This window comes from Mustela lutreola, chromosome 7, assembly GCF_030435805.1.
Source record: "Mustela lutreola isolate mMusLut2 chromosome 7, mMusLut2.pri, whole genome shotgun sequence".
In the NCBI taxonomy this organism is placed as follows: domain Eukaryota; kingdom Metazoa; phylum Chordata; class Mammalia; order Carnivora; family Mustelidae; genus Mustela; species Mustela lutreola.
In genome coordinates this window covers 135,502,454-135,526,957 of record NC_081296.1, presented here as the reverse complement: position 1 = coordinate 135,526,957, position 24,504 = coordinate 135,502,454, and the positions used below count along the sequence as shown (strand labels likewise).

The 24,504-nt window shown below is 50.0% G+C and overlaps 1 protein-coding gene across 5 annotated transcripts in view; it reads left to right on the top strand.

Annotated features, from left to right (window-relative positions):
- Nucleotides 1-18,618, top strand: part of ADCK1 (aarF domain containing kinase 1) — a 122,524-nt gene extending 103,906 nt beyond the window's left edge. For 4 of the 5 annotated variants that reach the window (XM_059182682.1, XM_059182686.1, XM_059182684.1 and 1 more), the window contains 4 exons: nt 8,649-8,798; nt 9,997-10,194; nt 15,222-15,415; nt 16,950-18,618. In XM_059182682.1, coding sequence (XP_059038665.1) covers nt 8,649-8,798; nt 9,997-10,194; nt 15,222-15,415; nt 16,950-17,121 — 714 coding nt within the window. In that variant the 3' untranslated portion in view covers nt 17,122-18,618. The remainder of the gene's footprint in view (nt 1-8,648; nt 8,799-9,996; nt 10,195-15,221; nt 15,416-16,949) is intronic. The other variant, XM_059182685.1, reaches the window with a different exon arrangement.
- The last annotated feature ends 5,886 nt before the right edge of the window (nt 18,619-24,504 follow it).

The window sequence follows — 24,504 nt, the reverse complement described above, 5'->3', positions numbered from 1 at the left end:
CTGTTCTGCCAGTGGCTTGCTGTGTGACCTTGGATAAATCACTCCCCCTCTCTGGACCTTGATTTTCTTATTCAAGGCAGTGGATTAGCTGGACTCTAAGGGCACATCCTGCCTGGCTATTTTACACAACAGTGATTCTTGGCTTGCTGGGAGCAAAGACCTCAACCATTTATTTCACAATCTCCAGAGGGAGCTTATTTAATAATGCAAATTCCTGCTGTACCCCAGACTGACTCATCAGAATCTAGAGTGGAAAATGTTGCAAGAATCTGCATTTTAACAGACTCTTCAGGTGGTTCAGACACTGACTGGAGTCCAGGAACCACCTGCCACAAGGCCAGCCTCCAGACACTGTGCAGCGCTAACCCGAGTGTGCTCATTCCTGCAGGGAGTGTGAGGCCTGCAGGGGGAGGGCAACAGCCTGGGGGGGCCTCTTTTGTTTGAATCTCTGCACCTGCCATGGTGATCATATTTGCCAGTCACATTAAGAACTGGTGACAGTGACTGTCACTGATTTTATTAAAAGTAAAGGTCGAGCAGGAGCACGCTTTCCTAGGCCGGATGAGCCTCCTCAAGCCACAGGACGACTATTGATTGCAGACCTTTTATCGAAGGTTAATTGGATTTCAGGGAGTGTGTGTTTAAGACCCTGCCTGGGCTGAGGCCCAATTGAATTTGTGTGAAATTAGCTAGAGAGAAATGTGACCAGGTTGGGAGTTTGGGGAGGTGGGGATGGGCACTGGGGTCTGGTAGGCAGACATCTGCTGCTGTCTGTGAAGAGTGGGGGAAGGTGCAGAGATAGGGAGCTAGCGAGAGACGCCTGGGGGCCAGCTAGGGGAAGAGAGCAGGGGGCTTCCAGGGATCACTGGCTGGACTTTGATTCAGGCCCCTGTCTTTGGGATGGCCCTCTTGGTATGTGGTGTGGCCTCCAGAGCCCACCCTTTTACCTTTCCAGGAAGTAAATCTTGCCTTGAGTCAGTGGGGTGGGGATCAGGGGTGCAGCTCATACTTGGAAAGCCTTCCTATGAATCTTCCTTTTTCAAGACCCCCAGCTCCGGTTTTCAGAGGTGTCAGGGACCTTCATTTGCTGAGCATCTCTGGGCTTGGGCAAACACCAAGCCTCCCTCCCCCACCCCTGCTTGCCAGCCTAGGGTCCAGGTCTCAGTAGCTCTGTCCCCCACCTCGGCAGAGGCCATCTTGCTCATCCCTTTCTGTCTGTTCTCTCTGTTGCTGAGGGCTCTTTCTACTCTTTGTGTCTTTTAACCTTCTTTGTGAGGTCAGGGAGGGAGTGGAGTCAGCACATGGGTTCAGTTGGCCATGTTTAGCCAGAAGCCCTTGTCATGCTTCTTCCTTCCAGTACGTTTTTTTTTTTTTTTTTTTTTAAGATGTTATTTATTTGGGAGAGAGAGAGAATGAGAGAAAGAGCAAGAGAGGAGAGAGATCAGTGCCCTGCTGAGCAGGGAGCCCATTGTGGGACTCGATCCCGGGACTTCAGGATGATGACCTTAGTCGAAGGCAGTTGCTTAACCACTGAGCCACCCAGGCATCTCTCCTTCCAGAAGTTTTAAAATCAATTCCGGGTCATTCTGGGAGCCATGGAAGGGTCTCAGATGTGTCTTTCAGCCGCTGTTCCCCATGCATCTACTGTGTGTGCACATTGTGTGTGACTGCTGTTCACAGGCGTGCACAGAGCTTGGTAAAAGGGGAGGCTGGGAGCCCGGGCAGGAGGGGCAGAAGGTTATGCCTGGCTCTGCCATTTGCTGGCCAGGGACCCCTGAATGAGTCACTTAAACTCTGAGTGATTGTCCACAGCTGTGCAGTCAGAGTCTGAACAATACTTACTTCACAGGGTCATTGTGTAGACTTTAGGCTGTGAAGTTGTGTAAGATCATTTAATTAATTGATTCATTATATTTCTTAGGTTATTTATTTGAGAGAGAGAGAGAGAGAGTGAGTGTGCCCGAGCAGGGGGAGAAGCAGAGGGAGAGGGAGAAGCAGGCTCCCTGCTGAGCAGGGAGCTCGATGCAGGACTCGATCCCAGGACCCTGGGATCATGACCTGGGTGGAAGGCAGACGCTTAACTGACTGAGCCACCCAGGAGGCCCTGTGTGAGCTCATTTATAATTCATGATGTCATTCACAGAGGCATGTCTTCCTGGGACTCGTCTTTGCCCCCTTCCTTTGCACTTACCTCTGTTGTCCTGGGTACGGAGATGTGGAAAATGAGCAGTGGTCCTCGACTGTGCAAACAGTGACTCCTGCCCCTGTCTGTAAAGGCCATGCTGCAGTCAGGCCCTGGTCTCCCTGTGTTGAATACCACACTTACTTTTCTTCAGCATCGTCTCCCACTTCATGGGCCTTTGACTCCATGGTAGAAGGTGCCCAGAGGACCAGGGGAGCAAAGCTGAAGAGGAATGAGGGATCCTGTTTACCGAAGTCTCTAGAAACAGAACATCTTCTCCACTGTCCTCATGTAGAACTCCATTAACGTGTCAGACCAAATCTTGAGAAGTGCGGGGTTGTTTGAGAAAACTCAGTGCCCGAGATGGGCTCCTGGAAATTTCTTTCCCTAGCAACGGGGTGTTGGGAGTGGAGTCAGCTTTCTGGGTCTTTGGTACTGGCTCTGCTTATAAAAGGGGAGGCTCCCAGCCTCCCCTTTTACCATACCGCCTTGGTGAAGTCATTCGCTCTTTGGAAGCCCCAGCTGCCCATTGTAAAGTGGGGGGCAGGAGAAACACCCATGGGAGTGTTTGATGATTGCAACATGAAGTGTTTGGTACAGTGGCCCCAGTATGTTCTCAACACAAGTTTTTATTACATTGGACTTCCAGCCCTCAGCCCCCCTTGCCAGAAAGAGGAAATGTGTAGGGAAGAAACCCTTTCCCCATTTCTTTCTTTTTTTTTTTTTTTTTTTTTTTTTTACTATTTTATTTATTTATTTTGACAGGCAGAGATCACAAGTAGGCAGAGAGACAGGCAGATAGAGAGGGGGAAGCAGGCTCCCTGCTGAGCAGAGAGCCGAATGCAGGGCTCGATCCCAGGACCCTGAGATCATGACCCGAGCCGAAAGCAGAGGCTTTAACCCAGTAAGCCAGCCAGGTGCCCCCCTTTCCCCATTTCTTATACTGACCCGGGTCAGGTAGAAGTATTTCTCTGGAGTGCCCTGTTGCCTGAGGCAGGGGACGTTGGATGTCAACAGCTCCTCCTTCACTGTCTTCCATAGTCATGGCTCCCAGGACCCCATGCCTCTGGTCACTGTGACGCTTTGAGTCTGTCTGGCCAGGAGGCCTGAGGACCCCTTATTGGCCTTGGGGATATCTTGTGTCCTGGCTCTCAGGTGATGTCCCACTGTAAGCCTAACCCAGAGAAACTTTCAGCGGGCTCCACAATTAGAGTAACTCCCCAGTTTCCTAGAATTCTAGCACGGTGTGTGGTTGAAGAGGTTCCCGCCTTCACATTCGGGTATTTCATCTCCGTGTTGGCTAACCCAAGATTGACCCTCTCCACGAATGGATTTGGTCTTGCTGGGCAGCAGCAAGTAATCTGAGGTATATGTATTCCTAGGGAAGTTCCCAGGGGTGGCATGAGGGCCGAGAGTAAAATCCCGGTGTTTCAGGGTCCGGTGCTTCAAGAAGTCTGGCCGTAAACTGATGGAAGAATGAAGATAATTTGAATTATGAACCTCTTTATACTTAACATCAGGATACTTATGTGATTATTAATATCCTGCAACCAACCTCCTATTTCTCTGAGAGATCTTGGCCTTGCTTGCACGACACCCCCAAGAACACAAATAGACTTTCCCTTGGGGATGGGAATAAATTAATCCATGCAATTATAGAATAATTAAAGCACTTCCAGCCAATTCAAGTTTTGAGAAAAATCCAAAAATAATTCCTTGATTTAAATATTATTTACTAAATTAATTCTTCACTCAACCTTTTTATAGATTTCTCTTTTTTTTTTTTTTTTTTAACCTCCCCACTGTCAGGGAATGAAGGCATTGTGTAGTTACTGAAGTCACTTGCATGAATGGCACATTGTTTTTACACAGAACAATGAAGACTTGTCACTGAATTTTTTTCTATAAAGAGCTATAGTATGGCTTTAGTTAACAGTGAGTGTTTTGGTTAGAGGAGCGGTCCTGGATTTCCCTCGGAGATCCTTTTCTCCAAATGGAATGCCTTTTTGGATGCCCTGTGGACCTTCAGAGTGTTTCGCTTCAGCCACTGCCTCGAGGCAGGAGCTTCCGTGCATGTGGAGAGGCAGGAGAGAGTGGGCAGTGGACAGCATGTTCACTGGACCTGGGCCACCTGGGTTTGGAGCCCGGTTTCACTCACTGCTGGCTGGGTGACCAAGCTGCTTTCCTTTTTTCTAATTCTTCCTTCAGCTGTCTACTACAGAAGATGGCTGTGAGTTCATGGAAAATGCCCAGAATGGTGCCGGCCCCCAGTACTGGCTAATACCATTCTAAGACGTTGGCATTCCCCTGTCTTTATGCAGATGCTACTGTCACAGGGCAAGGGGCAGCTTTAGAGGAACAGAACCGATATTTTCTCAAAGAAGATGTACAAGGAGCCAGTAGGTACCTGAAAAGGTGCTCAGCCTCACTCATCGTCAAGGAGATGCAAATCAAAACCCCAAGGAGACATCAGTTCACACCTGTTAGAATGGTCCTCAAGAAGTTAAGAGAGAAAGGTGTTGGTGAGGAAGTGGAGAAGGAAGAATGCTGGTGCCTTCCTGGTGGGAAGGCAAACTGGGTCAGCCACTGTGGAAAATAGTGTGGAGATTCCTCCAAAAATAACAAACAGTAGTACCATAGGATTCTGCAGTTCCTGCTGGGTATATATCTGAAGGAAATGAAATCGGTATCTGGAAGACATATCTGCATCCCCACGTTCATTGCAGAATTTACAGATGTTTGCTCTTAATCACGAGGCAAAGCTAAACTATTATGGAACGGGGGTGGGGGAGAGGGTTGTGCACCCAGTGATCGCCTTGGGTTTCTTCTGGGATCCTCTGTGTCTCTCTGAGTAGGAGGGTGCTGGCTGCCTCCTCTGGGCAAATTGGTTCCAAGAAGCTATTTACTGGGAGTCTGACAGATGTGAAGAAAAATTACCCAAAATTTAGAAATTAAGGCCAAGAGTGTGCAGTGTATCCTTTCAGAGTCATTCTTGGGCATTGTTCGGGCAGCCCACCGAGGGCTTTTTAATATCTAGGGGAATGTACTTTTGTTTGACTCTGCTATTGACAATTAATTAAGGGCTCAGACTGAAGTCATACGTCAACCTGTAGATCTTATCTGGTAGAGATGCAAATAATTCCTGCTCAGTAGAAAAGATAACCTCAGAGGTTACGATTTCCTTATTGCTCTGTGAGACTATAACCAGTTTTATATCTAATCCAGGAATCTTAGTCTCTTATTCCTGTTTAAATTCCCATAAATATGCAGTCCTTCAAAATTCTCGGAACCAGCTCCTTTATTGGTGAATTAAACAATCTTTGACATGTGTTCATTCTATATTTTTGGGAGTTAAATTTTTAACTTTTTGAAAATTACACTTTGATGAAAGTGATATTGGGTACATTTCCCACTCCCCTAAGTTTTAAATAATAAGCCACCGCATTATAATAAACACATTTGTGTGTCTTACGTAGTAATAGAAGCACTTTATAGTGTGTGTATGTATGCACATCTATCTATCTATCTATCTATCTATTTATCTATATTGTGTATAGTATATAAAGTGTTTTCCCGGATGTGATCATGTTTTGACATTGAATGTTGAGGTTACTTTGTGAGGAAGTGGAGCAGATGGAATTAGTCCCCCTTAACAGCCGGGGAATGTAGACCCAGACCAAGAAGGAAGGTGACTTGAACCCAGGTCAGGCATGTCCTAGGTGACAGGACCAAGATGGTGCCAGAGTGAAGCTAGCGGCCTCAGCTGGTTTTCCCTCTTGTCTGTGCCTGCTGTCTCTATCTATGTTGGTGAAATCTGATTAAGGTGAACATCAGGAGCATCTCCCAAATGGCAAGACACCCAAGTAGGAGCAGCTGGATGGGGTGTTGAAATGGGGAGGCCATTTGATGGCTTTCCTTGGGTATGTATGAGCTACAGTTGGCAGCACCTCTCCCTCCTCTGGCAGCAGCTCACTCCTTGTGGACAAGGGCTCCCCCATCCTGAGTCCCCAGGCCCCTAGGGGCCATCTTTCAGTGTGGTAATAGGGGGCCCAGAGCGATTAGCAATATTTCAGAAAGCTCAGGGGAGATCATACATCTCCCTATGACAGGTCTGCCCAGACTAAATGAAATGTCATTTCTCTGCTGTTGGCTGGCATTCTGTCGGCTCAGTCTGGCTGTACTGCTTATCTTAGGCTGATCAGGAGCCCTGCTTGGACCTTATATGCGTCCTTGACAAATAAAAATGAATTATTACTTAATAAATGCAATTGGTTTGGCAAAAGCAGCCTTTCAGAGCATGGCTCCATGGAGCTCCAAAGGGCCTAACAAAAGGGCTTCTCAAAAGGGGCCTTGCTGGCTCAGCCAGGACCAAGTCTAGCTGGGCCCCTCCCCGAGGAAACAGAAAATGGTGGCCCTGGGGGAGATGACATCTTAGCCTGAGGCTGAGAACTTGACCTGGGGCAAAGTCCTCCAAGGGCCTGGAGAGTATGGGGCATTCATTTCATCCACTGCAATGTCGGATAGGTGTCAGGATTCAGACAACCTCTTTACTGAAGCTGAGAGAAGCAACTTGTTAAGGTCACAAGGTTCACTTAAGAAGTGCAGAGGTTAGCATGAGCCTTTATGTAGTAGCATGGTTGCTGGGAGGTGGTGGGATCACACCTGGCTGGAATCCTGGCTCTGTGTGTAGCCCGGTGGCCCTGTGTAAGTTGAGCATCGAGGAATCACAGCTCCTTATCTGCAAAATGGGCATCATAACTGTACCTGCTTTTTAAGCCAATGCAAGGATGTCAGCTATTGCTACAGTGGGGTTATTCTTAAAGATTTATTTTGCGGGTCAGAGGAGATCCGTGGGGTCAGGATAAGCATCAAGACAGGAACTACAGCATCTCAAAAAACACAGACAAGGATCTCATTCATATTGAAGGTGGAGTCCTATATTCACATGTTTGGCCTGTTATAGGTTAAGTGGATGCATCGTAGAACTGGTTGACAGTACGTATATTATACCCCAATAAAGCCGTTTAACAAAATAGAGCCAGTCCCTGCCATCTTGGGAGCTTATAATAGTGGGCTATGTGGTCATTAATCAAATAATGACCCAAATAACGTGCTTGTCTCATGAAAGAAAAGTACGAAGTTCTATGAGAGCTTATGGCAAGAGAACCTCATCTAGGCTGGGAGGTAAGGAAGGCTTCTCCAGAGAGGTGATGCTGAGCTAGGGTGGGAAGGAGGAGAGGAGTGAACTAGGTGAAGGGGAGGTGGGAGAAAGGCTTTTGGCAGAGGGACGATCATGTGCAAAGGCCCTGAGGTAGGAAAGCACAGGTCCATGGGAGAAGAGAAAAAGAGCAGAGGTGGCCATAGTGTCACGGTGGTATGAGATGAGACCAGGGAGGGAAGCTGGGCCTCATTGTGCAGGGCTTTACAGACCAAGCAAAGGAACTGAGCCTTCATTTTAAGATCCTACTCCAGGGTTCCCGCACCACCCATGGGCCCCGGTTCCTCTTCTCTGGCTGGGATATGATCAGTAGGGACCATGGGTTCCAGCAGGGACTGAGAGCAGTGTCAAGGGCAGAATGTGTCCTGGGGTGTCAGCTTTGTGAGTTGAGCTTCTCTTTGTCCTCTGGAAACCCATTGGCAGACCATCTGTGGGCCCAGGTCTGGCGCTATTCAGCAGCTGTTCCCTAGCTGGGAAGAGGCTTTTAGCTTTAATAAAAAGAGAGTAGAGATAAGAAGACCGCCTCGGCAGGGAGGGCAGCAGTGACAGGATGATTTAAATGGCCTCTCCAGTGTCATTTCTTCTGTGCAGACCTCATAAATCAGATTAGCATTGGGCTCTGACGGGGAGGTGCAAAGGGAAAGGGGCCTGAGGGAGAGGGGAGCAGGGCTTGTGGCTCTGGTTCCTCCTGGGCCTGCCTTGGAGCGGCTGGGACAGCCCTAGGGTGTGCCGGGGGCCTGTATCCCTCAGTCACAGCCCACCCCCCTAGCCTTGCTCTTCGAGAAGGGGAAGTTGGGATGACCCCACTCCCACTGCAGCTTTCCAGCCCATCTTCAGCTTTGGGGAGAAAATAACGAGGTTGGGATGAGAATAAGAAAGAGAAGGATCTGGAAAGTGTAGAGGGAGAGAGTTACAGTCTCCAGAAATGCTAGAAGCAGTGGTTCTACCTTGCCGTGTATTACAATCACCTCGGGAACTTGACAACGGATGCTGATGCCTGGGGCTGACCTCCAACACTTCTGAGTTCCAGGTGACCCTACATGCAGCTGACATTGAGAACTGGGGTTAGAACTGAACTTCTGTCTTACATTCAAGAACTGTGTGATCACAAGCCATCATTCCCGCCATGACCCGCCCAGGCCCACCCAGCCTTCCTCTTGAAAGTGATTGGATTCAGGGGCCAAAGTCAAAGTGTCCGAGACAGGTGTTCATGCGGCCTAACTCCCACCCATGTCCCTCCTCTTTCAGATCTCGCGCCACCTGGGCAAGATGTATAGCGAGATGATCTTTGTCAATGGCTTTGTGCACTGTGACCCCCACCCCGGCAACGTGCTGGTGCGGAAATGCCCGGGCACAGGGAAGGCGGAGGTGGTCCTGCTGGACCATGGGCTCTACCAGGTAGGAGACACCATTCCCACCTGGCCATCCCAGGGTCTCTGGGCCTGTCTGGGATGGGAGCTTGCTCAATTCCTCGACTGGCCATAGACACTGGAGGCAGAGAGCCAGGGTGGGTGGAGAGACCCTTCCTGCCCTGCCCCTAGGGCTGCCATTTTGTGCAAGTCCTGTCCGACCAGCTGTCTCCAGTCCAGTAAGGTTGGTAATACCTTCCTTTAGCGCCTGCAGTGGAAGTCGACGGGGAGGTGCCTGGGTCTGTGTGGGTGCCTGGGTCTGTGTGGGTGTGTAAACACCGTGCTTCCCTGGGAAGCCCAGCCAACCTGCTGGGAAGTAAGCTGCCCTTCGATGAGCTGGGGCTTTGGGGAAAGAGGGTCACTCAGCCCCTGGGAGGAGGTAATGTGCACTGGGAAAGGGGGCCCAGAGCTGGTAGGGGCTCAATGGGCCCGGCCTCTGTCCTCTGGAACTTGGAACTCATCTGGTTCGCATGAGCCATGAGCTTCTGCCTGGAAGTTGCTAAGTTCACTGCCAATGCCTGGACCCAGGGCCTATCTTGAGTCCACAGCAGACGGTCCTGGAGAGGTTTCACCAATGGTCTCCTGCTCTTCCCCTCAGAGCCCTGATCTTACCTCCCCAAATCTTCACCCCTTTGAAAGGCTTAGTGAATCGGGACATGAGTTTAAGGTAGGCTAGCTGCTGTCACACAACCCTCACACATGTGATCGCCCAGACACAACAGATGTCTACTTGCTCGTTCACAGATCTTTCCTGTCCTGGAGGTGTCTGCAGGCAGGGGCTGACTGAGGCTCTGCCCCCCGGGCTTCTCTGGGGGTGGTCTCCTCATCCTCCAGCAGCGGTGAGGGCTTGGAGGAGCATGCATGGGAAGGTTTGCAGGCGCTGAACATGGGGTTCTGCCACGTTGCGTTGGTTGGAGGTCAGGCAGAGCGCTGCACCTAACTAGGAGGGAGGCGGGGAATATGACTTTGGTGGGCAGTTAGTGACCGCCACCCCTCAGGACCGAGGCTGGCCAAACAGTAGCCTTCACTTTGGACCCTCAATGATGGCTGACCTTTGGGGGAGAAGCAGATCATGCACAGGGACTCTGGTCTCCAACAGTCCCCCTTCACAGTGTCACACCAACCAGGGGCTAGGTCTCCCGGGGGGAAAGGAGACTCAGGTCCTGCTACACGGCTCCCCACCTCAGGTGCTCACCGACGAGTTCCGCCTGGATTACTGCCGCCTCTGGCAGTCGCTGATCTGGACTGACATGGAGAAGGTGAAGAAGTACAGCCAGCGCCTGGGGGCCGGGGGTCTCTACCCCTTGTTTGCCTGCATGCTGACTGCCCGGTCTTGGGACTCGGTCAACAGGGGCATTGGCCAAGCCCCGGTCACTGCCACAGAGGTAGGCATGCTTCTCCTGAATGTGAGGGGTGGGGCCAGGGGTGGCCTTTGGACTCTGTCCAGTCCAGGGTCTGGGGTTCTGGGCTGGTGGGCTGTGGCTGTGGGGCAGTGGGCAACAGCGGAGAGCTCCTGGAGGAGAAGCATTCCTGGATGCAAGGTCACTGTGTCCCTCCTGGCCTCAGCAACCCGCTCACGGTAACCATGTAATCCACACTGCTGTGGCTTTTGCTCTAACCCAAGATTTCAGGCTTCCACCAAGTTCTCCTCTAGGACTTTCGGGAATCCCCAGGGACTGTCTCATCAGTAAGTCGGGCTCCTCTGTGCCCCTTGCAAACTTCCTGTGTGCCTCCCTTCCTGGGGGGGGCACCTCAGTTCCTCATACGGCACTGAGCCACTTGCCCCATTGTCCTCCCCGAGTGTGTGGCAAATAGCTTTTTCAGTCTCTCTTTGTAGCTCATTCTCCATTGGATCTAGACAAGAATCCCATGGAGCCTGGGCTGAGACTGATTCTAGGAGCCCCTCCTCCCTGCACTCCCAGCTGCCTCCTTCCCAGACCCTTCATCCTGTCTTGGAATTGTCTTGTCTCCCAGTCCTTCCCTGTGCCAGACCCGTGCAGACTTGCCCATAGCCACGTGGGGACCAGCTTGGACTCTGCCGAGGCCCGGGCTCACGGCAAGGGACAGGTCCCGCTTGTGCAGTCAGATAGACCTGGGTTCTAGTTTCAGCTCCTGCTTTTCCTGCTGGCATGACCTTAGATGGTTCTCATCAGGTCTCCGAGACTTGTTAGTCCTCCCCTGTAAGCTGCCTTGTGATGAGGGCCTTAAGGAATGGCTGTATGGAGTCTTAAGCAATGTCACAAAGAGACCACCTCTCACCATCTCTTGGCTCTGCTTTCCTGCAAATGGACATCATTCCCCAGCAAGCTTGGTGGCCGTGATTACTGCCAGCAGCCCCAGGCTTGCATGGCTTTAAAGCTTGATATCTCAGAAGAGAGACCATCTCCCTCCGTTGTTAAATAGGGATGATAATTTCTGTTTTATTGATAATGTATGTGAAGTGCCTCCCTATGGTTCCTGAAATTTGTTCATCAAACAAACATTTGTTTTTGCTGGAACTGAGACTAGGTGCTGGGGATCCAATGATGAACAGACAGACAGGCAGGCCTTCCATGATGTGCACTGTGCTTGAGGGAGACAGACAGTAAACAAGTGAAGAAACAGGTAAATGGAATAATTGCAGGTTGCAGACACTGGAGGCAACAGGCAGGGTGAGTAATGGGGGAAGGGCTGTAGATTGGGTGCTCAGAGAACTTGCTGAGGATTCTGGAGGACAAGGAAGGCAGCAGCCGCAGGCAGAGCTTGGAGAAAGCATTCCAGGCAGAGGGCACATATGCCAGGACAGGGAGAGAAAGCGTTGGCACCATCTGGAGTGTGGATAGGTAGGTGCTGGAATGAGAAGAATTTGGGGTGCTGGGCAGAGGGGGCTTCACATGGGGCCTCCCAAGCCATGGGAAGAAGTTTGGAATAGTTCTCAGTACAAAGCAAAGCCTTTGACAGTTTTCAAGCAGGAGAAGAGTGTGCTCAGAGTTGTTATTTTAAGTATCTGGAGGGAACAAGATGAGCAGTGGGGCAGTTGGTGGGTAGGCTGGGAGGTGATGGGGGCGCAGACCACGCTAAAGGCAGAGGAGGTGGAGGGAAGCGGATGAGCCTTACTGCTTTGGATGCAAGACTGAGAGGCCCTTCTGTCGACTCAGGTGCAGAGAGGCGGCAGCGGGAGGGGTCAGAGTTGCATTACACCTTTTTGGGGTGAGTTATAGGGTAGGGGAGATACTTTCTGGCACAGGGAAGACTTTGGGAATGACATAGTTGGAGGGTGGGAGGCAGGAGTTAGAACATTCACATGGGGGCATCGTGGGCAGACAAGCTTGGAGCTCAAGGACATAAACTTGGGAGTCATCAGCATGTACATGGTATGTAAAGTCTCAGGGGTGGACACAATCATGCGGCACACAGTAGGTATTTAGTATACAGTACGTGTTTTCATTAACCAAATTAGGGTCTTATTTTGCATTTTCGCTCACTTACAAAGACCCAGCAGAAATGCTACCATGTTAGTCTGCCTGGGTTGCTGGTAGAGCATGGCTAGCTAGGTGGGTTTGTACAACAGAAATCTATTTTCTCACAGTTCTGGAGGCTGGAGGTCCAAGACCAAGTCACTGGTGGGTTGATTTCTGGTGCAGCCTCTCTTCTGACTTGCAGACGGCTGCCTTCTTGCTGTGTTCTCTTATGGCCTTTCTTCTGCATGGACACACTCCTGGTCTCTTCCTCTCTTCCTAAGGACATCAGTCCTGTTGGGCTAGGGCCCCGCCTTTATGAAGTCCCTTCACTTTGATTACCCCTTTAAAGGCCTCCTCTCCAAATACAGTCACACTGGGGTTAGGACTTGAACATCGTGGTCTGGGAGAGACACAGTGCAGTCCGTAGTGCCGGCCAGAAAGCCTCTCCTCTTCGTCTTTGCCAAAAGTGGCCTCTTAATACTTGTATCACTCATGGGCATGCACCGTAGACTCTCTCGAGGAGGAGCTGTTTGTGTCCTTGTATGACTTCTCCAGCTAGTTGGTGTGTACTTGGGAGGCAAGGATCCTGTCTTGTATGTCTTTCTATAAGGTCCCTGCAGTCCTGGGACCACCTCTAACAGAGGGGTGTTCAAGTAGGTTCTGCAGACATGGACTCTAGTTGCTCACTTTGGACAAGAAAACCAGTGAGAGAATAAACTTGGCCACTGCAGGCCAGCCCCACTCTAGTCTCTGAGATGTAAGGGCTCAGTTTTTCTGAGTCTTAGTCTCATTGAGAATTCGGGGACCCCTCAGCATTGTGTCAGGGAAGATGTTTTCCAGCTATAAATGGCATAAACATTTAGGCATCTGTTCTGTCCATAGCAGAATGCCTGGAGGTGAGTGGGTCCTGCCTGGTTAATTGAGGTGATCAGAAGCTCAGGGCTTTGGGCTGACTCTTAGGGTTCTGCTGGGAGAGTTCCAAGCTTTACGCTTTTATTCCCTGATCCAGGGGTGGGAATTAGGGGCCATTTCTTCTCATATATTGTTTCTTAAAAACAGGAAAACCTTTCCCAGAAGTCCCCCTAGAGACTCCCCTTGGTCTCATTGGCCAGAATTGTGTCTCCTGTCCATGCCCGAGCCAATCACTTGGCAGAGGCCTTGTGCTCAGAGCTGACAATGGCCGAGATCAATCAAGATTCCCCGTGGGGCTAGGGAGGGGCTCTGCCTTCCTGAAGAGCATAGCCCCAAGGGGCCAAGTGAACAAAAATGGGGTTCGCTTGTCAGAGGAGAATGGGGAATGACTGTTGGGTAGGCACCCAACCGGTCTACTTCAGGCAGCCACCATCGGGGTATTCCGAGCTCGAGGAGATGCCCCCGAGAGGGCGTCTGGCTGGGTACAGGTGCCTGCCTTTGCTCTGAGAGTTGCTGAGAAGGACTGTCTCCAGGCCAGTCCCCACTTTGCTGAGGAGGTCCCTGAGGTGAGCAAAGCCTTGATCTGGCCGTAACCCTAGGCAGGCTAGTCCATAGCTGTGGTGAAAGGCAGTGGGGAGACAGCAGCCTCAGTGTCTGGCTTCGTGTTCAGATGTTCCAGTCTGATAGCTCCTGCCTGAGGGACATTTCGAGTTTCACAGCAACTCAGTTATCAGCAGCACACATGTGTTCTGGAAAGGACCGAGAGTCCTACTTGTGCCACAGAAGGCAGCCACATGGGGAAACCTCTGGCAGCACTGCTGGGCCCCTCTTGTGACTTCGATTAGCACCAAGGATCTCCCCATTCCTTATCTCTGCTGATCCTCTTGGTCCTGCTGGGAGGTGGGCACAGAGGGTATGAGCATTTCCAGTTTTTGGATGAGGACATCGGGTTAGAAGAGGTGAAAGGACTTACCCAGGGTCACAGTCCCACTGAGAGGTGAGAGGCAGCAGAGCCTGGTGGTGAGGACATGGGCTTGGGAGCCAGACTGCAGGGGTTCAAATCCTGATTCACCACTTAGTAGCTGTGGCCCATGGGCAGGGTGCCTAACTTCTCAGTGCCTTAGTTTTCTCCTCTTAAATGGGGGTGATACACTTGCCTGATAGGGTTGTCGTGAGGATCAAATGAATTAATTCCTGCAAGCATTTTCCCTGGGGACAGAGATGTCAGAGGTGTACCGTCGTGCTCGGGGCTTTGGCCGGGGGCCATTATTTTCCCAGAGTCTTGTAGAGTTCAGGGACAGGGAAGGGTGGGAGGCCAGACCTCATGCTCAGACACCAGGGTGGGGGTAAGGACTAGCCCTGGCTCCTGCTCTTTGGATCTTGGGACCTCCAGCACTGGGCCGGCTGAGATGGGCTCCAGCATGGAGACAGTGATGGGCAATGGCTGTGTGGGCAGCAGGGGCTTTGGGAAGGTCTAGTGGGGTGCAGAGTCAGGCAGAGTATGGAGCTGGGTTGGGGTCAGGAGCTCAGGTCTGTGCACTGCACCAGCCTGGGCTTGGCTGAAGGGATGGGGGACATGACTCAGCAGATACCAGCTCCCGGGGCTCCTTCTAAGACTGGTCTGAAATCAGTGGCAAGTGGAAGACGCCTTGGAGAGTAACACACAGGTGAGCCCTGGGCTGAGAGGCTGGCTAAGTCCAGCCTCAGCAAGGGGTTGGGGAGGAAGCCGACTTCCTGCCCCAGTCCATACAGGCTTGTGGGCCTGGAGCAAGGGTGCTGGTGACCGCGGGGGGCTGGGGATGACAAGGGGCCTTGCTGACGTGCTCTTGTCCTGTGTCTAGGGCTTGCTCAGAAGCTGGGGTGAGGTGTCTCCTCCATGTCTGTCGGATTATAGAGCTCCCCCCAGGGGAGGTTCCTGGCGGCCCTGAGGCAGCCGTGCTGGTAGCTCCCTCCTGGAAGGTCCTTGTGGCCTCTCCGCCCCAGGCTGCCCTGACATCTACCGCCCTGGGCCCCTCTGTCCACTCCAACTCTCCACATCTGTCTCTCTGTTGCTGCTTCAGGACGCGGAGATCCGCAACAATGCGGCCAACTACCTCCCCCAGATCAGCCAGCTCCTCAACCATGTGCCCCGCCAGATGCTGCTCCTCTTCAAGACCAACGACCTGCTCCGAGGCATCGAGGCCGCCCTGGGCACCCGGGCCAGCGCCAGCTCCTTCCTCAACATGTCGCGCTGCTGCGTCAGGGCGTTGGCCGCGTGAGTGCGGGCTCCAGCCGCCCTTCCCCTCCCAGCTCTCCTTGCCTGCCCCGCTGGTGGGGGAGGGGAGGCGGTCCCGGTTACCTCCACTTTCTCCCACCAGTCCCCAGGGCCCCGCCTGAGGTCCCCAGTTGCCAGCTCCCCCTGGAGGAAGAGTTTGGGGGTGGGAAATGACTCCAGCAAAGTCCCTGGTTTCAGGCTGTGTGTTTGAGTGGTCCAGAGAGCTACCTGTAACTTTGTCAGATTGGTGGGTTCTGGGACATCGCCCTCCTAGTTCAGCTTTCCAGGCGATTCTTATCCTCAGTAAATTTTGAAACATTTTCTGAGAGTCTTAGTCCCACCCAAGTGTCCACTGGACTTGGAATCCTGATGTTCATCCCATTTCTTTTTTTTTTTTTTTTTTAAGATTTTATTTATTTATTTGACAGAGAGAGATCACAAGTAGGCAGAGAGAGAGAGAGGAGGAAGCAGGCTCCCCGCTGAGCAGAGAGCCCAACGCGGGGCTCGATCCCAGGACCCTGAGATCATGACCTGAGCCGAAGGCAGTGGCTCAACCCACTGAGCCACCCAGGCGCCCCATGTTCATCCCATTTCTAACCGGTCCCAGGACCTGTCTCCCCAGCATTGTCTAGGCTGCAAGGCCAGTGTTCTCTCCTTGCAGGTGTGGCCGTGATTCGGGAGTATTGCCAGCAGGCTCACGGGGGATCTCAGACCTTTTTAGATGCCTCAGGACCTTTAGAGTGTTGGTGAGGGAAGGAAGGTGCTTCCTCAGGGAGATACTGCTAGAGAAGTGAGGGTTCTAGGCCCTTTTTCCTGAGTGTGCAGATACATGGGAAGGGCCATGCCCTGGCTGAATTTTCTCATCTGAGAGGGGAGCCCCAGACTGGGGTCAGATGCCATCCATCCTGTGCAGGGAATGTTTCGTTCTGGCAAAGTGTCTGGTGAAGGGAGCATTGGCCACGTATCTCCTGCACCCATGATCAAATATTGAGTTAGATTATAGCAAAATAGACTGCACAAAAGGGCTGAACATGATTTATTCTTCCTTTGAGGGTTCTGGAAATGAGGTCTTGAATGAGTCATTATCATAAACATCAATTTCCATCCCGTTCTTTTGTTAGTGCAGAAGGAATTGAGCTGTGGGTTGACTCCATACTGGGCTTAGCCTCTCAGGACCACCTGACCTAGTTTCCAGGTGCTTTAGCCTCAGAAAGTTTGGGAAAGCTTTTATATTTGGGTTTGGGAGGTTCAGGATTGGCATATATTTACTGAACATAGTGGGTCCTCTAGGTCTTTGATGCCCTGTGAAACAGCTGCTTTTGATCATTCCACTTAACTGGAAAGCTGCTATGGAGTAGTTGAGTTCCTCTGGTCTCTGGGTAGGCAGTGCTAAGATCACTTAACCAGAAGTCACCCACTAGGGCGGGGGTCTGGTGAGTAGGCTAAGCCATGATCTTCCATTGCTCTAAGTGGTAAGGAGTGCTTCTTCCTCATTTATCTCTTGTTCTCTCCTTCCTTCTTGTCCCGCCTGCAGGCACAAGAAGAAGAACAGCCGCTCACTCTTCAGAAGGACACAGATCTCTTTCAGAGAAGCCTTCAACTTATGGCAGATCAACCTTCATGAACTCATTCTGCGTGTGAAGGGATTGAGGTTGGCCAGCTGGGTCTTGGCCCTACTTTGCCGGCTGTTGCCCACTTCATACTGAGCGCATCTGCTATCCCCTTTCCCTTTCCAGGGTGACTCTGTGGCGGGCAAGTGGAATTTTCACTCTTCACTCTTCTGTCATGTCTCCACCCAGGTGCCCTGTGTCTGTCACATGGTAGCCTGGAGCCCCACAGTCATTTTCTGTGGCACCATTGTACTCCACCCTCAGAATCCCTCTCCTCAGCTGTGGCCCTTGTCTCATAGGCTACACAAGCTGTCCTATGCAAGAAATTTCTCTCCTTATCCAGGGAGATGGCATAAACAGTGTTTCCCACTCCTGGTGGGCGCCATTGGGCTGGATGTCCCCTTACTTCCGGTAACCATTCTTCCTGTCAGGATGGACTGTGAATCCCACTGACTTCCTACATGAATTTCTATATTTAACTGATGGGAGGTTTGATTTTGTTGGAGGAGAGCAGAGTTTCTGTGCTTGGAATGGATTCCCTCTCCTTGCCTTGCCGCTCCCAGAGGTATCATACCCGAGCAAGGTGGCTTGGCATCCGAGACATGAGTTCACTGCTGTCATGGTGACCACGCTGATGTTTTATGTACTGTGTTTCAATAAAAATCCCTTCAGGGTTACAGGGAAGGGGTTTGTTGGTGGGATTTTTATTCTAGATCGGGAGTGAATCCACATTGGCCGTTAGGTAAGAGTGGGCCTGGGTGCTGTGGAACACAACTGTGTTCTACTTGGCAGCTGGTCCCTGTCATCCTTCCAGCCTTTCCCTGTGTGACCACTTCCTGCCCCTTGTAGGTGTTTCTTCCCTTCTAAGACTCTGAGACTTTGTCTGGAGAAGTTAAGAAGCCCAACTCAGTTCAGGGCTAGGAACTCAGAGGCTCTGCTGAAACCTCTGACTTGGGTTTCCCTGGGTTCTCACCACATTCCCTGTGAGCTGGCATCTACTTTGTTTTACTCCTTGCTTCCTGCCTTGGGTTCATCATTTGATGCCACCGTCCTGGAGACTATAGTGTAAGCCTCAGCCACTGTGGGTAGGGTTCCACTCTGAAATCTCCCCGTCGCCTGTCTGGGCTCCATGTTTCCACCTCTTGCACGTGCCAGAGCTGCCCTGCCCCCACTCACTCATCCGCTCCTGTTCCTGGGACTTCCCCGAATTCCTGCTGTCACTCCAGGTGCCCGAGAGACCCCATATTCGGCAGGTCCTCCTATCACTGAGCTCACAGACAGTCATTGTATTTGAGTCTCTCTGATCTTACTTCACCCCGTTCACAGGGACAGAAAACTGCTAAATTGGAGCCTCCTCTTCTCTTTATTCCCAATACAACAAGCAGATTTTCCACTGACCAGAGATGATCGGCAATCCCTTTATTTCCTAAAAGAATTAATTGTTCTTGGTGACCAGTTGGATGCACCCAGAGACCTGAGAGAATAATTTGCAAGATCTGTTATTAATCATGAGGATACATGCTGCATATTATATTTTATGGTGTCTTTTATTTTATAGCCACTGAAGTAAATATAAATGTCCTTTTTGTTCAAGGTAATGGTTACTTGCTTTTCACTTTTAGTGTAATGGTTGGCTTCCTGCTGCCCTGGGATCTAAAACACCAGCAGGTTGCCAGTGAGCCCAGCACCCAGGACAGTTAACAACCAGGGAACCCACCCAGAGAGTTTGGGGTATAGGGCAATTTGAAAGTAGGAGGGAAGTTAGTAGATGATTTTTGAGTGCCTTCCTCAGGGAGAGACCCTGCTGGGCTCTTTGTCAATAAGTTACATCATTGAATTGTCCCACCAGCTCTGTGAGGGGGAAGGGTCATGAATCTCATCCTATAGAAATGGGAATCAAGGCTCAGAGAGCATTAGTAATTTCCCTAAGGTCACACAGCCGCTAAGTAGGGTTCCACACTTTGGTTTTTATTCCCCAAGGCTGTAGATCTAGATCACACTCACTCTTTGGCCTGTCAAATGTTCCTGAATTGAGTCTCAAAAACCCCAATTTCAGGAGGGATTGGGTTTTCTGTGGAGGAAGTGGGGAGTCCAGCATATCTGCGCATCCCAGGGCAGGAGCTGGCCCACTGTGGCCTGCATGCGGTTCTGACCCTGGCCATCTGGAGTCAGTGCCGAGCCTACCGGCTTCAGGGCATAGTTCTTGGAAGACGGTCCTCACTTTAGACATAAGCTGCAGGTGTGGGGGGTTTGCCAGGCCATGTGAGCTTCTGACCAACTGGCTTCAAATGTGGGCATTCCCACACACCCCCAGACTTAGGAATTTGCTAGAATGGACTCAGAACTCAGGAAAGTAACGTACTTGGGATTACAGTTTGATCAGGACTAGTGATCCTGGTCCTGGTCACTGAAGAGACACGTAAGGCAAGGTCTAGGAGGATCCTGAATGCAAAACTTCCACGTCCTCTCCCATGGCATCAGGACACGTCACCCTCTCAGCGTATCGGTGTGTTCACTGAGCCTCAGTGTTTAGGCTCTTTATCGGGATTTCCTCACATAGACACCATTGACTGAATCATTGATCGCATGATGGAACTCAGTCTCCAGCCTGCCCTTCTGTCCCCTCCTTGGAGAAGGTGGGATGATATGACTCCTTCCTGGGTCCTCTAGTTAAAACTCAGGTGTGATCCAAGGGGTACCTTAGAAAAACAAGGGTACTCCTATGCTTGAGAAATTCTGAGGAGTTACAGTTATCTCCGAGGAGCTGCGGACACAGACCAGATTCTTTATTATATAATAACCACTCGGGGGTCTTGTTCTGTCCCCTTGGCCTGAGGTATGTCTGTATCGACTGACTGCGGGCCTGTGCCTTCTGGTTGGCCTGGGTGGGGCCATATTTGGAGCCCAGATTCTCTCCCTCTCTCATTTCTGTGGGTCCGCGACAACATGACTGAGCTTCCAGGTGGGACCTTGCTCTGCTCCCTTCTCTCGCCTCAGGAACTTGCCTTGAATTGATTTGGATTGGATGCTTCCCAATAAAAGCCTGTGACTTTTTTCCTCCCAGCAGTGACAATGTTACATTGGAAAGTCACCACCAACTTATTTTAAAAGACTGTTTTCCCTTTTAACACTTAAATATTTACTCAGTTTAGGTGTGGGCTTCTTTGATTTGGGCAGCATGGATATTTTTTCCCCTTCCTCTTTTCAGGCAGAGTAGAGAGAAATGCCAACTCTGTGGCTGTGTGTTCTAGAGCCTCTCAGGTATGATGCTCAGTTCATGGGAAATTGAGAATCCGCTAAATAAACATGCCAGTATCTAAAATCTCAGAATTCTTTATCTTCAGGGCTGTTGAAATCTGTATATGAAAAATAAACTACACGTGGCCCTCCTCCTCCCTTAGGAATATTGTGGCTGATTGTCATGTTAATTTTGACATTGCCCCAAGCCCACTCCCCAGGCCTCTAAGAATGTATACAGCCCTTGAAGGTCCTCTCAGAAAGCCAGAGTGGCTCCTAGAGGCACCCAAGCAAATCCCCAGGGGCAGGACACATTGGGAGGTTGAGCATTACTCTCCATGTGGTAAGAGTTAGCAGGAGCCCTGTAAGGGGCACCTGGGGCTTACGTGGTTTCCAGATGTAACCATTGGACTAGGGCTTAAAAGTTGGGAACTGGGGATGGGGCAGGATGAACAGAGCCACATGGAGTGGCGTGTTCTTTGCAGCCTGACCTTTTGGATGGGTGGTGTTGGTTGGGAGGGATCGGGAGGGCACCGTGGAGATGCTACTGGCAGGTGACTGGCCGGTGGGAAGCTGCAGGAGGCCCAGTCTCCTAATCCTGAAATCTGCAAACATTTTGGGAAAAGCTGTTTGTTCAAAAAGGCTGCGGTTACCTCCTCCCTTCCTGCAAAGTAAAGCCTATTATGAAGCTGCCCAGACTCGCTTGGCACTCTCTCTTTTTCTAAAGGATGGATGAGGTCAGCCCTCAGCGGAGTAAATATTAAGCTCTTGGTTAGCTCTGCTGTCCATTTTCCTGTGGTGAGTGCCTCCTGGCCTGCTTTCTCCGGAGGCTGCCTCGGCCCCTGCCATCAGCCCGCTTCCCTCCCAGCCAGGTCAGCGTGCCCCTGTCTGGCACTACCAGGGGCAGAAAACACTCTTCCCAGCCCTGCTTTTGGCTCAATAGATGCATAGTTGCCCTGGTATTTCTAACTTTTTTTTTTTTTTTAATTTCTTTTCAGCCTAACAGTATTCATTATTTTTGCACCACACCCAGTGCTCCATGCAATCTGTGCCCTCTCTAATACCCACCACCTGGTACCTCAACCTCCCACCCCCGGCCCCTTCAAAACCCTCAGGTTGTTTTTCAGAGTCCATAGTCTCTCATGGTTCACCTCCCCTTCCAATTTCCCTCAACTCCCTTCTCCTCTCCATCTCCCCTTGTCCTCCATGTTATTTGTTATGCTCCACAAATAAGTGCAACCATATGATAATTGACTCTCTCTGCTTGACTTATTTCACTCAGCATAATCTTTTCCAGTCCCGTCCATGTTGCTACAAAAGTTGGGTATTCATCCTTTCTTTTCTTTTTTTTTTTTTTTCTAAAGATTTTATTTATTCGACAGAGAGAGATCACAAGTAGGCAGAGAGGCAGGCAGAGAGAGAGAGGAGGAAGCAGGCTCCCCACCGAGCAGAGAGCCCGATGCGGGGCTCGATCCCAGGACCCTAGGATCATGACCCGAGCCGAAAGCAGAGGCTTTAACCCACTGAGCCACCCAGGCGCCCCAAGGGTATTCATCCTTTCTGATGGAGGCACAATACTCCATAGTGTATATGGACCACATCTTCCTTATCCATTCGTCCGTTGAAGGACATCTTGGTTCTTTCCACAGTTTGGCGACCATGGCCATTGCTGCTATAAACATTGATCTAACTTTTTTCTTTTTCCCATGTGTGAGAGGGAAGGCCAGGCTCTTAAGGCCGGTAAAGGGATACGTAGTAAGCCCTTGACCTCTGCCTCTCCAGCTTCCCCATCCTCATCCTCTCCCTCTAGAACAGGCTGAATCAAAATTTCACATAACAATGAACAGCCTGGGCTCTTGTTAGAACACAAGATTCTGATTTGGTGGGTTTGGGTGGGGCCTGAGACTCTGCATTTCTGTCAGGCTCCTAGGGGATCTATTGCTGCCCGTCCACAGTCCACACCTTGAGTGACAAGGACCCAGAGAGATGGCTCCAAAGGTATGGTTCGGGACCAGCAGCATCAGCCTAACCTGGGACCTTGTTAGCAATGCAAATTCTCAGACCCAACTCGAGCTCTGCTGAAACTCTGGGGGTGGGGCCAGCAATCTGTGTTAATCAGCTCTGCAGGGAGTTCTGACACCCATGCTTACAGTTGAAATCTCCGGTCTACAGTTTACAACCCTACCTGCACATGGCAATCACCAGGAGAACTTTGAATGCCCGAGATTCTAATTGAAGTCATTTGAATGAGGAACAGACATTTTAAAATTACTTTTTAGTTGTTTATAACTTCCTATTTTGAAATAACTTTAGATTTACAGTAGAGTTGCAAAGATAATATCCAGAGGGTGCCCCCATACCCTTTAGCTTGCTTTCCTTAATGTTGACATCTTACATAACCATGGTACCTTGGCGAATATTAAGGAAATATCATTAGTGTAGTACATTTAACTAAACTTCCTATTTCACCCATTTCCCTGCTAATGTTTTCCCAGTGCTCCTGGATCCAGTCTAGGATATCACATTGCATTCTGTTGTCATGTCTCCTTACTGTGTTCTGTGACAGTTCCTCAGACTTTCCTTGTTTTTCATGGCCTCGATGCTTTGGAAGAGTACTGGTCAGGTAGTTCGTAGAATGACTCTTGATTGTGGCTTGTCTGATGTTTTCTTGTGATTAGACCTGGGTTGTGGGTTTGGGGACGAACCACAGAGGTGACGTGCCCTTCCCATTAGATCATATCCAGGGGAACATGATATGGACATGACTTACTGCCTTTGTCCTTAAAGCTCCCCAGCCAGGGTTGGGACCCTGCTTTAGGGTGTCTAGAAGACACCCTTCTGTGTGTCTTCTAGAGAGGGAAGAAATACAGCTGATAAACTCCACCACAGGTGGGCATTAGACACAGTCTCTTTGAAATTAAGAGAGACCTGGCTATTTCCAAATTAGAAGGCCCCCAAAGAACTAAAAAAATGCAGCTATGCCAACACAAGGTCATAAAAATGGCAGTGTGGTATAGTTTTAATGCTGATATGTACCACACGCTAACTTTAAGCAAACACACAGTTGGAATGGCAAATGGGTGAATATCAGAAGCTTAAACGTTGAGCCCCATTTTGCAAAAGATAGGCCTGATGCTAGGTGTTTTGTTTTCCAGATTTATTTGTAGTTCTAGAAACAGAAGTCACCAGTGGGGCATTGGCAGGGAGCCCTCTGGTCAGTCATCTCTGAGCAGTGGGCTGGGCACCCTCTGTACCAGCCTTACCTGGCAGCTGTCTCCCAGTGGATCTTAAGTCCCAATAGTTCATTTTTGCCCTTGCTTCCCTTGCTTTTGGTGATGTTTCTAGGAAGAAGTTGCTGCAGCTGAGGTTGAAGAGGTTGCTGCCTGTGTTCTCCTCAGGGATTTTGATGGATTCCTGTCTCACATTGAGGTCCTTCATCCATTTTGAGTCTATTTTTGTGTGTGGTATGAGGAAATTGTCCAGTTTCATTCTTCTGCATGTGGCTGTCCAATTTTCCCAACACCATTTGTTGAAGAGACTGTCTTTTTTCCATTGGACATTCTTTCCTGCTTTGTCGAAGATTAGCTGACCATAGAGTGGAGGGTCTATTTCTGGGCTCTCTATTCTGTTCCATTGATCTATGTGTCTGTTTTTGTGCCAGTACCATACTGTCTTGATGACAGCTTTGTAATAGAGCCTGAAGTCTGGAATTGTGATGCCACCAACTTTAGCTTTTTCAACATTCCTCTGGCTATTTGAGGTCTTTTCTGGTTCCATATAAATTTTAGGATTATTTGTTCCATTTCTTTTAAAAAATGGATGGTATTTTGATAGGGATTGCATCAAATGTGCAGATTGCTTTAGGTGGCATAGACATTTTCATAATATTTTTTCTTCCAATCCATGAGCATGGGATGTTTTTCCATTTCTTTATGTCTTCCTCAATTTCTTTCATGGGTACTTTATAATTATCTGAGTACAGATTCTTTGCCTCTTTGGTTAGGTTTATTCCTAGGTATCTTATGATTTTGGATGCCATTGTAAATGGGATTGACTCATTAATTTCGCTTTTTTCTGTCTTGCTGTTGGTGTTTAGAAATAGAACTGATTTCTGTGCATTGATTTTAAATCCTGACACTTCACTGAATTCCTGTACAAGTTTTGGCAGATTTGGAGTGGAGTCTTTGGGTTTTCCACATAAAGTATTGTATCATCTGCAAAGAGTGAGAGTTTGACTACTTC